This window comes from Schistocerca cancellata, chromosome 7, assembly GCF_023864275.1.
Source record: "Schistocerca cancellata isolate TAMUIC-IGC-003103 chromosome 7, iqSchCanc2.1, whole genome shotgun sequence".
Classification (NCBI taxonomy): Eukaryota; Metazoa; Arthropoda; class Insecta; order Orthoptera; family Acrididae; genus Schistocerca; species Schistocerca cancellata.
The window spans coordinates 313,673,148-313,688,583 of record NC_064632.1 but is presented as its reverse complement, the minus strand read 5'-3'; the positions used below and the strand labels follow the sequence as shown (position 1 = coordinate 313,688,583).

The 15,436-nt window shown below is 40.9% G+C and overlaps 1 protein-coding gene across 1 annotated transcript in view; it reads left to right on the top strand.

Moving 5' to 3' along the window:
* The window catches only part of LOC126092195 (protein borderless), a 478,622-nt gene extending 464,944 nt beyond the window's left edge, over window positions 1-13,678 (top strand). The window contains exon 12 of the mRNA XM_049907679.1: window positions 9,610-13,678. Within this exon, the coding sequence (XP_049763636.1) occupies window positions 9,610-9,869 (260 nt within the window). The 3' untranslated portion in view covers window positions 9,870-13,678. The remainder of the gene's footprint in view (window positions 1-9,609) is intronic.
* The last annotated feature ends 1,758 nt before the right edge of the window (window positions 13,679-15,436 follow it).

The following is a 15,436-nucleotide window of genomic DNA, read 5'->3' as shown; positions in this document are numbered from 1 at the left end:
AGTGTGCTGTGCTGGGACAAGGCCGTTGATCCGTTGATACAGTGTGGCTACGTTGTCGGAAGTCTGCGGTTTGGAGGGGAAAGAATAAAAGTACACAGCGCAATAATAATTCATGTATACAATAGAAAATATTGCTTGAATAGCTCCACTAACGAATGAAATGTGATTCTTTTACACTTTAGATTACTATCGGATTGAATAGTACGCCCGTAAACGAAACAGGCTGAAATTTTTAATGATACAACAACGTCTGCACACAATGAAAGCGCCATATGCCATATGGAACACGACCAAAAATGCCGACAGATGTCCCCAACGGTCGAAACAGTAGGGGCACGTCAGAATGAGAGCACAAGAAAGTATAACAGGGGTGAACCATGGAGGTACAAATGCTGTGAACGTAATGTAAGATGGCGGACGTCGGCTTCAAGTTTGTGACATAATGACTACTTCAGTCTTTTTTTACCTCCATGTAAATGCTTACTTGTATATAATCTTTACTTTGAAGTTGATTTGAAAGTTTACCATTAAAAATTTTAACGTCAATGATTTGAAATGTAAATGAAATTGCATAAGTAAATTTATAAATAAATCTTTTGTATGAAAAATAATTAAGTTATGAGCGATAATATTATTCATATTATTATAACTATACGAACTGTAAAGCAATAATTGTGGATTCGTTTGCATTGTATAATAAACTTATGAAATGTATCGGATAATCCCAGCCGTGCGGTGTAGCCGTGAGGTCTTGGGCGTCTTGTCACGGTTCGCGCGGCTCCCCCCGTCGGAGATTCGAGTCCTCCCTCGGGCATGGATGTGTATATTGTCCTTAGCGTAAGTTAGTTTGAGTAAGTAGTGTGTAAGCCTAGGGTCCGATGACCTTAGCAGTTTGGTCCCATAGAACTTACCACCAATTTCGAAATTTGTGGATAATCCCTTTCTTAACTCTATCGACAAGTACCATATGCAGCAAAAGATGAGCCACCGATAAATTCCATTACACGCTCTGTCGCTCACGCAAACTAATGTCAAAAACAGAAGTAAACCAGATAGCAGATGAAATGCTTTCTGTGCAGCAAACCCCAAAGGACAAAGATAGTGAACTTCCTCTGATGGTTCACTGTAAGGAGTACAACGACCGGAGTACGAGCGAACACAAGCGAATTTGAAATGGGGACGACCGATTGTCATTTGCTCATGAATGCCTAGCTTTTATACCAGAGGGAATTGTCGTTCGCTGTTGGGCGTTCTCTTCTGATCGATTAGATGTAAGTAGGGATTAACGTAATCTCAGTCAGGATTGCATTTCCTTGTAAGCTAGAGATCTGCACCGCTAAAATTAAGATTTCTTATTAAGACAAAATTATTATGTGCGGATTTGTGGTATAAATATTTCTCAGTGAACTTTTCTCTTTAACTTGCTATGAAAGTCCGAGCTTTCTACAATAACCACCATTCACTTTGTCAGGAGTCCGCCTCCGTAGCATAGCGGTAGCGTTACCGCCTACTACGCAAGGGGGTCCGGGTTTGATACCCAGCAGGGGATTGGGTGTTGTGTGTCCTTCATCATCATTTTTATCATCATCGACACGCAAGTCCTCGAAAGGGATATCCCGGCTAATAAATGACATACGATCATTTCACCTTGTCAGGAAAGCAACCGAATGTTGAATAATTAATTAATTAAGTGGATTTAACAGATGTAGTAGCGCCAGTTGCGACCAAAGATTACATAGGCACTCTCAGTGTGTTTATGGAACGGGGCGTGGAAGTATGCGAAGGGGAGGTGGCTCTACAGACTTAAGCTGTACATTGCTTTGAAGCCGGCGCCGCTATGCAAGTGGGCCCTAAAAATTAGCAGACTATTGTCTGTAGTTGTGTCCTGTTCCTAACTTGCTTCGTGTCCACGCAACAATTGTTTTAAATAATAAATACTACTATACTTTCGTGAATAACACAGTGCCACGAAGGCAATTTCAAACTTTTTCTGGTCATAAGAGCATATTTCATGCAGTAATACGACGCATTTGGCATCGGTAATGTAAGTTTCCTTTTGTTACAAGTTTCGAACAACCACGAAGCGAAGTATGTGATGTAAAAAGGCTGTTTTCATTATCTAGCGTTTCACTGAATACGGAATGGTGAAATTATGTTCAGTCTACGTCCTCTTCCCGTAAATACTGGTAATATATTTTGCTATGTCTGAGCGGTTTGTAATATTTTCTTCTCACACTGTTCAACCAGAGCGCTCTTCGAGTTGTGTCGACAGGGAGTCTAAAGTCAAATTACAGAAGTTAAACCACTACAATGAAAGTAAACAGCACATCCCAAACTCATGTATTTAAAACAAAATGTCAGTTGAATGAATCCACTTACATTGAAATATGATTCCTTTACACTTTAGATCTTAATCAGAATGATTGTTACATCCGAAAATGATGCAAGCTGCCTCTTTTGATCTAAATACTTCCGCCAGAAGCTAATGTTTGGAGCAGTTAACTAGGCGGACATGGGTTTCAATTCTGTGGCGTGATGACATCAGTCCTTATTATACTAAAAGCCACCCACTGTATAGATATCGTGTAAATACTGCCAACTGAGTTTACTGCGGGACGTACTTTCGCCATATAACATGAACTTTTACGTAGTTACTAGCTTCCTTTTGAACAAACAATGCGTATTGTTCTTTACCTCTCATTGAATGCCAAGCCGGCTGAAATCACATAAAACGTTAATTGAATTTATAGTAAATTGCGCAACGCTATTTCTATCAGGCTTGAGAACGGCCGATCGGGGTTAAAATGTCAACATGTGCCTTCGCATACTTTTTCATTACAGCATAGATGGGGTTAATGAGCCCAGGAATACTGGATGGTGTAGTTGCTCATGAGTCTTCTGGGCTGTATGGCATTGGTCGAAGAAACTTGCCGGTTCCTGGCGTTTCGACCGGTCGTCTGGAGCTGCGCTGGACCTCTTCGGTGGAGCTGCTGGCGACGCTGAGTCTTGCCGACTGATCAGTCGGATGCCGGAGAGCGACAGGATGCCGTGTGAAGTGGGCGTGGTCGAGTTTACACGTTATCACTAGAGATAATCTTTGTCATCATCGACTGTCGTCTGTCGAGGATAAAAACATATCTATTGACTCTACAGAAACACTGTCCATTTAGCACTGAATTTCATGGCTTCTTCTTTTCTGTTAAAATTATCGTTATGCTTTTATACTCCGATTGATTCTCTATATTTTCGTGGATAATGAAATTTTAGTTTCAGAAAACTTCACTTCATGATTGAGTACCATGCTCCGCTATAGCTGATTTTTCTGTTTTCTCTAGTCGCAAAGACTTTTATGTTCTTTCAGTCTTGTATTCACGCTTCTCTTGGTAGATCCAATGTAGACTTTTCCATAGGTACCGGTACACAGAATATTATATTCTCCACTTGCTGACAGAGGTAGGCGCTTGTCCTTTCATATCGGAGCGCTTGAGATGTATTTTTTCCATTTAGTCTTAAAACCAGTCTGATATCGTGCTTCTGTAAAATCTTGCCTACCTCATCAGTTACTATTTTGATAAAAGAGGGTGAAACTATGTTCTTCCATTACTGCCTTTCTTCGTTGTTCTTTTTCCTACGGTTATTCGGTCGCAGAACACTGTTTGCCACTTTACCTCAATAACCATTCTTCCTGAAAGCCTGCTTCAGATGTTTCAATCCACAGTCCAGGTATTCTTTTGGCTTTTTCAAGAAGAAAAGTGCTATTCGAGGTCATCTCCCAAAGAACAGTCATCACGCATTCATATAATTAATTCCCTTGGATCGGCAATGAACCCATCATCTTCATTTCCGCAACACAATTACGTTCAACCTCCTGTGGGAATTTCAAAGTGATGGGCATGCACGCGGACTGCGGACAGGTGGCGCTGGGCGGGAATCTGAATCGGCCTGGACTCGTACCGAGATAGTCAGAGCTTTTACGATAGTCTCAAAGGAGCAGTGGTTATCACATCTGCCTGGTAAGCAGGCTATCCCGGGTTCGAGTCCCGGTCCGGCGCATATTTTCACTCGTCGTAGTTGATTCCGCATCAAGTCCCGAAGCATCTGACATCAATAGTTCCTTCCCTTTCCTTTCCTCCTCCTCCCCCCCTCCCCTCTCATACTCCACCTTCAGTTTACATGATAAAAATTATCTCTTCTGATCACGTGATCACGTGTTAACTCGACCACGGCCACTTTACACAGTATTTATGTCACTCACCGTAGTCCGACTTGTCAGTCGGCAAGACTCTGCGTCGCCAGGAGCAACTCCGGAAATGTCCACCGGAAGACTGGACCAAAAGCCAGGAACCGAAAACTCTCTTCGACCACGGCCATACAGCCCGGAAGACTCAACAGCAGCTTCGATATTCGATCGTAAAAGCCTTCATTGTACGATTGGCCGGTCTGCTGGAGTGCCTACTGGAAGAATTGTTCGTACTAAGTTGATTCTAGATTTATTCATGAAATGAAGCCAGCTCCTCAACTTCAATAAACAGTTCATAGTACATACTCCTATCACTGCTTGTAGTTAAGGAGTATCTGTTTTCCATCAAAGTTAGTCATCAGTAGTCACCGAAGATTACGTTAAGTGAAGAACATAACAGAGACACTCAAATGCTACAAAAATTCATACACTCAAAGATGACGGGAGGCGAAATTCATCATCTAAACCTAGCTCGAGCTGTGGAACCTGGTTTATGACCCACAGAAGGAAGACGTCACGAAACTTCATCGGAATCATGATTCTTGAAGTGCATTGTGACTGGATGAGGAACAATGTCGGCCATAACTCAATCTAAATAAACAATAGGAACATTATCACTTGCGAGACTCCAGTAAAATGCTTCCGACAAATGTACTGACAATTATAGAAACTTCCCAAAATGGCAAACTGATTACGTCAAAGCAAAAATCACATCCCTAAAGAAGTGGCACGTCGTACTTACCAGCCCCCCGAACAGCGACTGCTAAATTTGAAAAAGAATTCAACCTTCTCCATCTCCGTGGACAGGGACAAGAAAAAATTTGGCGATTGTGACTTGACCAGCCGACAAAGCGAATTTCCAATGGTACCAGATGTGAGGGTTCGTACCCACGAACTGCAACTTTTTGCAATTATGTCCCGGTGCCAGTCTGACGACTATTGTGCGAACTCTCAAAATTTATCTTGTAATGATTTCCAAGTTACTGACAGAAAAACCGTGTACTCGATAACGACTTGGTTTATTATCCAAGCATTAATTCTTAAAACACTGGAAAATTTATTTAACAACCTGGATATACCTTCAAGACTGAGTCAACTTCAAGTCTAAACTAGAATATCCGACATATTTTTTAATTGTCTAGGATGATCTCCATGGCGCGGTGCTCGCCGTTGCAAACTCCAAGGAAACACAGTAAGATGCCATCTAGTGCATTATACGAAAGAATACGAGTGCAGCAGACGAAGTACTCTTATATACTGTAAGGGGCTACATCTAATGTAAACTAGTTAATTACATTATAATGTGGGAAAATTCATGATTGTTTAATGTTTCTCCTAATTTGACTAATGCTGAATACAAATGCAACGGTTTTTAAAGTAAATTAATACGCATCTGACCCTTTTGAACGTGTAAACGCAACGGATTTTTAATATGATATTTAAATACAAATGTACACGCAGATGTTTTGTAACTATTGGAGAAAATCTTACTATCCGTGTTATTATGCTCCATTCAGCTACATACTGAATATTTTAACACTGGCGACACGTGAGGGACAAGAGTACGACAAGTCGTTATATTTTATCAAACATGAAAATAGGAATGCATTATTCAGGTCTGGGAAAGATCTATCTCTAAGAATAACTAAATGATCACTTTTTCATAACGTATCACACGTGGCTCTTGTTGTTGTTGTTGTTGTTGTCTTCAGTCCTGAGACTGGTTTGATGCAGCTCTCCATGCTACCCTATCCTGTGCAAGCTTCTCCATCTCCCAGTACTTACTCCAACCTACATCCTTCTGAATCTGCTTAGTGTATTCATCTCTTGGTCTCCCTCTACGATTTTTACCCTCCACGCTGCCCTCCAGTGCTAAATTTGTGATCCCTTGATGCCTCAGAACATGTCCTACCAACTGGTCCCTTCTTCTTGTCAAATTGTGCCACAAACTCCTCTTCTCCCCAATTCTATTCAATAGCTCCTCATTAGTTATGCGATCTACCCATCTAATCTTCAGAATTCTTCTGTAGAACCACATTTCGAAAGCTTCTATTCTCTTCTTGTCCGAACTATTTATCGTCCATCTTTCACTTCCATACATGGCTACACTCCGTACAAATACTTTCAGAAACGACTTCCTGACACTTAAATCTATACTCGATGTTAACAAATTTCTCTTCTTCAGAAACGGTTTCCTTGCCATTGGCAGTCTACATTTTATATCCTCTCTACTTCGACCATCATCAGTTATTTTGCTCCCCAAATGGCAAAACTCCTTTGCTAATTTAAGTGTCTCATTTCCTAATCTAATACCTTCAGCATCACCCAACTTAATTCGACTACATTCCATTATCATCGTCTATGTCTAAGAATAACTAAATTATCACGTTTTCATAACGTATCACACGTGGCTCTTACTGGAACAGAACTCTCACGGATTAAGAAACGATTAAAAAAGTTAAGAAATCTAAGCTAATTTAAGTTGTGTATTCAAAAAAGCAAATACATCGTTCACAGATAATACAGAAAACGACTACAGAAAGTCCTACATACTGTACATTTATTATTAAGGCGATGGTTATTCAGAATAAAAATAGAAATAGAGACTTCTCAAAACTAAATCGAACAACTATAGCGTACGTTGACAGGTAAAACAATAGTTGTATCTCTCGAAAGTTAAAGAAATCCTACCATCTTTAATCAGATAAAACAAACAATCTTAAGAAGTCTAGCCACCATGTGGTACGAAAATCCGTGAAATTAGTAATACTTAGCCTTACGAGACGTTAGACACTATAAGAGGTTAAGCCAGTGATAAACTGTCAGATTTAAACTAGTTTCCAAAACTGATAGCTATGACCAAAGTAAGAATAGATATAAAAAACCAAGTGAAAGGTAAGTTCTCGCTCTAGTGCGTTCGAGCAGAATGCACAGAGGTGACAAATGTCATGGCATAGCGATATGCTCATATAAAGGTGGCATGGTGCCTCGTACAGAACGTAAAAGGGCAAATCACTGGCGGAGCTGTCACATTTACTCAAGTGCTTGATGTGATCTGGTTTTCGACGTTATTACAGCCGCACGAAGGGAATTAACACACTTTGAACGCGAAATGGTAGTTGGAGCTAGACACATGGGACATTCCATTTCAGAAATCGTTTGGAAATTCATTATTCCGAAATCCATAGAGACAAGTGTGTGCCAAACATATCAAACGTGAGACATTTTCCTCTCACCACGGACGACGCAGTGACCAACAAGCCTCACTTAACGACCGAGAGCAACGGTGCGTTCATAGAGTTGTCAGTGCTAACAGACAAGCACCTCTGCGTGAAATAAGCGCCTGCATCAATATAGGAGGTACGACGAACGTATCCGTATTGACAGTGCGGCGTAATTTGCCGTTAATGGACTATGGCAGCAGACGACCGACGCGAGTGCCCTTGCTTACAGCGCGACGTCGCCTGCAGCACCTCCCTAGGCTCGTGACTATACGGTTGGACATTAGAACGAAAATTCGAGGTCAGATGAGTCCCGATTTCAGTTGGTAAGAGCAGATAGTAGAGTTCAAGTGTGGTGCAGATCCCACGAAACCATGGCCCGAAGTTATAAGTGAGGCACTGAGGAAGTTGGTAATGCCTCCATAATGGTGAGGGTTATGTTTACATTGAATGACAGGAAATAGTTATGGTTGGCTACTTGGAGACCATCTGTAACCGTTCATGCACAACATGTTCCCAAAAGCAATGGAACTACAGCGGGCAACAATTGATCGCGACTGAATGAATATAACATTCTGGACAATTCAAGTGAAAGACTTGGCCATCGAAATCGCCTGTCTTAAATCCCATCGAAAATTTATGGGTCATGATCGACAGGTCCATTTGTACACAAAATCATGCACCGTAAACACTTTCCTAATTACTGACGGCTATAGAGGCAGCATATCTCAATATTTCAGCAGGAGACTTCCGATGGTTTGTTGAGTCCGTGCCACATCGAGTTGCTGCTATACTCCGAGCAAAAGAAGGTTCAACGTGATATTAAAAGTTATGCTATGACTTTTGTCACCTCAGTGTATCACGTGTGCATTGGAGCTCCAGCTGTGAGGAAATCTGTGGCAAGCACCGTCTTAGGACAGACCCTCTCCCTCGGCAGTGGGCACACGGAGTAAACACGCTGGATGTAGAGGAATGATCGATACGGATCGTCGGCTTTCAGCAGTGATGTAGGAAACATGCGGAAAATACCGTAAACAAATCGGCAACAATAACGTGATGATGTTCTTCGCGATTTTTTCAAACAGGCTAAGTCACATTCGTTGGCTTCGACAACTCATAACTCAACTGCCACTTCCAAACTTAACCTATTCTTCAGGCAAACTGGTCTTTTTATGCTTTTAAATGTGAATGTATGCACCAAAAGCTAGCGTGACAGCGGCCATAAACATTACGTCATTGGTCAAATCTGACGACTCGTACGGAGTATTCCTCTTTCCTCTTGACGCAACACGCTGGCTACAAGCGAGGCAGCGTCCCAGTGACACCCATACCCTATCCACGAGCTACCCACAGAGTCGGCACAACAGATACCTCCAAAGAGGTTGGCACAGAAGTATCGCACCAACTGCAGAGGTAATACTACCCTCTGGCAAGAGCTTTCCGATCAGTTCAATCTCTGCGATCACCGCTATTTTTGACCAGACCTCGGACTCTACATGATTATGGGTAAGAGCGAGCGGGAACTTAAACTGGGGTACACTAGCATTTCACCCCAGTTGGGCTCTTTTAGTGGTACTTAGAAGTATGGTTCTAGAGTAAGCGATCAGCCATCTTACCTCTCTTCTCAACTTGCGGGAGTCTCCCCACCGGCAAACAAACAAAAACATTTTGCTGCAGGTGAACCGCCGGCCAGGGTGGCCGAGCGGTTCTAGGCGCTGCAGTCTGGAACCACGCGGCCGCTACAGTCGCAGGTTCGAGTCCTGCCTCTGGCATGGATGTGTGTTATCCTTAGGTTAGTTAGGTTTAAATAGTTCTACGTTCTAGGGGACTGATGACCTCAGAAGTCCCATAGAGCCATTTTTGCCGGTGAACCTTTAGGGGTACAAAGTCGTGTTCCTGACGTTTCGTCCACAACTGCGCCGGACGTCTTCAGAGACGTTGCTCCTCCTTTGAGTCTCGCCGACGGAAGAGCAACGCATCTGAAGGTGTCCAGCGCAATTCTAGACGAAACGTTAAGAACAGAAGAGTTTCCGTTATTTTGTCAAACAAAATTTTCATTACGCGACTTTATTTTTTAGAGATTAATAATTGAAGCGTTGTCATTTCGCTCCGTGTATGGCTGAGACGCTTACGCCAGCGTGTTCGCAGTGCCGCACCTGGAGGAGGGCGCGACGTACCAGTTCGAGGTGTCTGCGCGGTCGCACAACGAGTACCTGGCGACGAGCCCCAGGGTGGAGGTGCGCGTGCCCAGCCAGCAGCAGCAGCTGCGCGCCGTCGCGCTCGGCGTCGCCGCCTCCGCGCTGCTGGTGGCCGCCGCCGCCGCCGCCGCCTGGTACCTGCGCCGCCTCCACCTGCGCCGCTCCGCCGTCCTCTCCAACTCCAGGCTGAAGGGCGTGCCGCGCTGCTAAGAGCCACCAGTGCGTCGTGGCCTCCACTAAAACATCCACATTTCATCTGGCTACTGCTCCCCAACTTCCAGGAAAAATCGACTCACGTGGCGAGCTTATCCTGTGTACGGAGTGGGCAAAAGGAAACTGGTCCGGAAAACATATTGTGCACCTTAACGGTGGCAACGTAATTTACCTCATAAGCCTCCTTAAGATATGCAACCCGAGTTACATCATACGCCGCCGGTACGGGGGCTTATGAGGTAAATTGGGTTGCCACCGTTAAGGTGCACGAAACGTTTTCCCGGCCACTCTTTATTTTCCCCACCCTGTATAGTTTCCCTGACTTCAACATTTATAGAAATGATACTTTGTCGTGGAGACAGTGAGCGACTTTTCATTCTACACTTTTTTTTTGACGCATTCACACAAAATATTTTCTTTTCGTTAACAGATATCACCCACCAATGGCCATCATTAGAACTGGTAAAAGATAAAGAAAAAGATACTTATTTACCTTTCACAAGCAGTCTCATGGACAGAATAGAACAGTGATCCAGAAAGTATAGAATAAATATTTTTATTTCCGTCTATGATTACAAGCTCCTTAGGTCTTGAGACTACCTGTTTCGCTCAGCAGTAGTCATCTTCAGATCTGTAGCAAAACATGGGGAAAACACAAATACAACTATTGGATTGTCTACATCTTAAAACAGTGAAATAGGCCATAATCAAAAATATTACTGATATACGTGTCTAAACCATGCGTTTTAAATAAGACCAGGCACATCATTTTCAGAAATATGTCCTAATATAATGGAGCCTCAGTGGCATCGTTAGAAGATTAGCACAAGTAAGCATATTCGCAAATACATAAAATATGGTACATACTAGTCGTTAACTGTGCTACTATTCGTACCAAACTGCTGTACAGTGAGCACAAAATGTATGTGACGTAAGCTTTGCTAACTCTAAGCCTATGAGACAACACAAAAATCTAAACCGGAAATTAATTTTGACACTGACTAGCAGCACCAAGTAACACTTTGTAAGTCGGAATCCTCATGGTGCAAGTGCTAAGTGAGGGCTATTACTCCACTTCTTACGTGCAGACGCAACATGCCTAGGCAAAGAGTCGGTAGAACTTACATTCGTAGCTTCCTTAAAATTTCCCTTTGGTTGAAAGATATTTTTAAAAAAGAATTCTAAGTATGAATGTCTCTCTAAAAGACTTTTGTAAGAGGCTTCAAAACAAATTGTACAAAGATGAGTGATAGTATAAAAAAGAAACGACGATATCTCAAAGTAAAATTCAGTTATGTAGACTTCAACAAAAATTAATCTTTAAAAAGAAGAGTTGTTTATTCAGTAAAAATACGTCCAAATTTTCGACTGAATCGTGGTACATGTTAGGACATCTGAAAATAACGTTACTTCCATAATGAAGAGGGAACAGGAGTCACTGTGGACTTAATGTTGTTTCATTTTTGATGTCACGACGTGTACCATGATCCACTTGAAAAAATTGCACTTCGTGTTTATGAGCACTTTTCTTGGTTTCAAGTTTATTTTAAAGTATCGCAGTACTTTTATATCACAAAATTAGGTCTCGAGGGTTCAGCATACCTCTTGTCACTGTAAGCTTTGTACATCAGTTTTTGGACTTCCCATAAAAGGGTTTTACAAACAACTTTTTTCCTTTTGAAAAGATTAATCAATGTTTCAGTTAAAATGTAACTGTTAACTAGGCCATCACTGTAAACTGGGCCAACTCTGCCACGACGTCGCTGATAGGATGCGGGGTAGAGTCCTTTTGTAACACTTGCACCCATCGTTTTATCCAGTCTGACAGATCATAACTTGGTGACCATCTAGTACTGATTTCAGTCACTACGAAAATTAATTTTCGTTTCAGTTTTCTCATCTTGCCCCCTATACATAGTGTTCACAAAGTAAAATACATATTCATTTCTTTCTCTTCTCTAGCTCCGAAGAGGGACAATGGTGGCCGACACCAGTTAACGACATAAAGCATTTTAGTAATTTCATCATAGAAAATATTAGGTGTACATTACTATTTGTTGCTGTGAGGTATAAAATAGACAGAATCTTCTTACTACTGTCCAGTTTAAATAAACGTTTAAAGTAATTCATTTCCCAAGTTTGTGGGTGAAAAGTTTCTTCTCCTCCATCTTGCACCAACGATTGACAGCTTAGAAAATGAGTATGGAATAATAACCGTGACAGACTGAATGATCAATTCCTTTCTGGACTATCAATAATATCCAGTAAAATGTATACTTATGTACTGTATCTAAGACACGTAACAAGAACTTTGAAAAATCTATTTGTTCGAATGTATCTCTCATGAGTATTAATTTTCATAAAATATTTCCTCTCGATCAGTGTAGTACAGCCCATGTAATTTAGTTCAACGTGACAACTTTCTCTCTCTCTCTCTCTCTCTCTCTCTCTCCCTCTCTCCCTCTCCCTCTCCCTCTTTCTGCTCCCCCTCCCCCCTGAAGGTAACGAAGAAGTGATTAGTTCCTTTCGATCATTCTTCTGTTATTTAACTGCCTCTGGAGAATCGATTGTCTGAATATCTAACTGTCCTGTTTATAGCTAGTTCAATAAGGACATCATCGTGCTGGCTTCGTGTGACAGTATTTGTTGTTCTTTAAATAAACCTTTCATATCACTTACATTCTAACTTGTGGTGTAGAATTTATAGAAAGGAGAAAAGTATTCACCAGTAGTTGCATTCAGTAGCCAAATATGTTCGCTACAGATCTTCAAAAGAGTGTACGTTACATCTTTTATCATTTTAAAGTATGTGACATAGAAAGAGTCTCGTTAAGTATTGAAAATTAGAAAAACACCGTGCGTGCATCTAGTCTTACAGGCTAGCAAATTTTCTTTGATATTTCTAAGGTCATCTGCAACAATATTTCTGTCATTTGGAAAGAACTGTAGCATAGAAATTTTCATCTCATGCCCCGACACACCTGGCTTGCAGTCAGATATTCGTCACCAACGTTTAACACATGTTACCTCTCTTTAATTTCACTTGTTTCCTTTTTTCATCCGCCAACACCTTTGTTCGGACAACCTGTTACTTAACAGATTAAAATTGTTGCAAACATGATTTTGTTACGAAAAGTGGTGCAAGGCATGCAACGTATCAAGTACATGCCTTTTGTTTCAGATCGATATCCACCTGTTCATAAATTCGCTATTTGGTATATAGAATGAAGTATTAATCCTGCCTTCTTCAGCAGCTGACATAACTTCGACAGAAACTTCTTTTGAATGTTTTCAGAATGGTGTCAGTTCATTCTGGAAGAGTCTTTACAGCTCTTTGTATATACTGAAAGTAAATATCAGTCTCCCGGTAATGTGTTGATATATTTATTATGAGTCTTACAGTTTTGTATATATGTATTTTATGACCAATCTACGTGCCTTTTAAATGTGATATAAATCCCACACAGATGGAAGTAGATGACACTGAGTGATAATTTAGTAAGTCCTGTGTTCATATGTTGTTAAAATAAAATGTACTGTGTGAAAATTTTATGATATTTATTTTATAATAAAGGAATCTGCTAGTTTTTGTTCCAATATCACACAATTGCCTCAAAAAGATGACTCTTTTGCTTCTCGATGTCTTATTTTTGTTTAAGCTAGTTAGTCAGTTAATTGACTAAGTCGTTGTAATTTTAGATCATTATGATGTGCAATATGCAAAACAGTCTACCGAAAATGATAATGTTTTCCGTATTTATATCGTTACTTGTTGAAAAGAGTCTTGAGTATATTCTACGGTAAACAATTTTTATGGTTTCAAAACTGTGTACTTAAGTAAGATTGAGTCTAAAATGTTCCAAATTCATTTCTATTTCTAGACTTCTATACACACATGGACGGTGCAGAATAAATTTTAACAATGAGCGTCCACACAAAACGCAGTGAACCTGAATTATTCCTTAGATCGAACAATGAAGGTTAACAATATTGTTTCTACAATTGCAGTTCAATTGCAGTTAAAGGTTGTGATATGAACTGTGTTGTTAAGCACAATAATTGTGTGGCTCTGATTCCCCATGCGAGAAAATGTCTGTTGCACTAAATACTTTGAAATTTCCCACAACTTACAGTGCATAACGACAAATTTTCTGAAATGTACAAACCACAAATTAAACCGAGAATATTTGAAAGTAAATTTCCGGTAATGAAACCATCGCTAACCAGCAGCAAACGAAACACCAAGAGTATTCCATCTTTTGGTAATACTATATGCATACACTCACACACACACACACACACACACACACACACACACACACATACCTGCGCACGCGCGCGCACACATGTGTGTATGTGTGTGTGTGTGTGTGTGTGTGTGTGTGTGTGTGTTTAAAACATCTTCGAAAGACCACTACAGATGTCGTCAACGTGCACATTATCGCCCTATTGTTTTCCGGAGCCTTATAAGCACAGATGCGAAGAGCGACACTGGAGTGGGTATTGCAAAAAGCAAAGCTGAAAGAAGTTACAAGTACCTCTATTCTGGAACGTACTTGTTTGTTTGTAGAATGTAGCTTTAGTATACTTTTAGTCATGGTAACGCCGGCCGCGGTGGTCTCGCGGTTAAGGCGCTCAGTCCGGAACCGCGCGACTGCTACGGTCGCAGGTTCGAATCCTGCCTCGGGCATGGATGTGTGTGATGTCCTTAGGTTAGTTAGGTTTAAGTAGTTCTAAGTTCTAGGGGACTGATGACCGCAGAAGTTAAGTCCCATGGTGCTCAGAGCCATTTGAACCATTTAGTCATGGTAACGATTGATTTACTGTTGCTGTTGTAAGAACTGACAGTAGTGCTCGTGCCGCTGCTGAATTGGATTGTTTTGATTCCCGAAATGTGTTGCTTATCAGGCATATATGTGCCATCTATAAAATAACATTCCTCCCTTTCACAAGACACAAGATTTAAAGCTTAAAGCTCGGAGAATTGATTGTCTGAATAACTAACTGTCCAGTTTAAAGTTAATAGTTGTTTCGATAAGAACACCTTCGTGCTGGCTACGTGTGACATTATTTGTTTTTCTTTAAATTATATATATATATATATATATATATATATATATATATATATATATATATATGTGTGTGTGTGTGTGTGTGTGTGTGTGTGTGTGTGTGTGTGTGTGTGTCTTGTGAAGGGGAGGAATATTATTTATAGAAAACATTTACAGTGAGTGCAATGAAAGACTGTTTCTGAAGTGCGAATGAAGCAGGTGGGTTTCACCCAACTTAAGCTGGTCGTGTTTAATGTAATGAATAGGATACGTGGTTTCAAGATAAGTAAAGGTATATCTAAATTAAATAAAAGTACTGAAAGGAAAATTAGCAACTGTGGATGTGCCAGACTTGCAGAACACGTTGAGGATTCGGCAGAAAAAAAAAAAAAAGATTACATCTCTGTTGCAAGCAACAGAAGCATGGAAGGCATCATAACCAGATTGGAACAAGCAAACAACGACTTAGCAAACAAAAGAAACGAATGGAATATAGATAAAGAAATGCGGAAG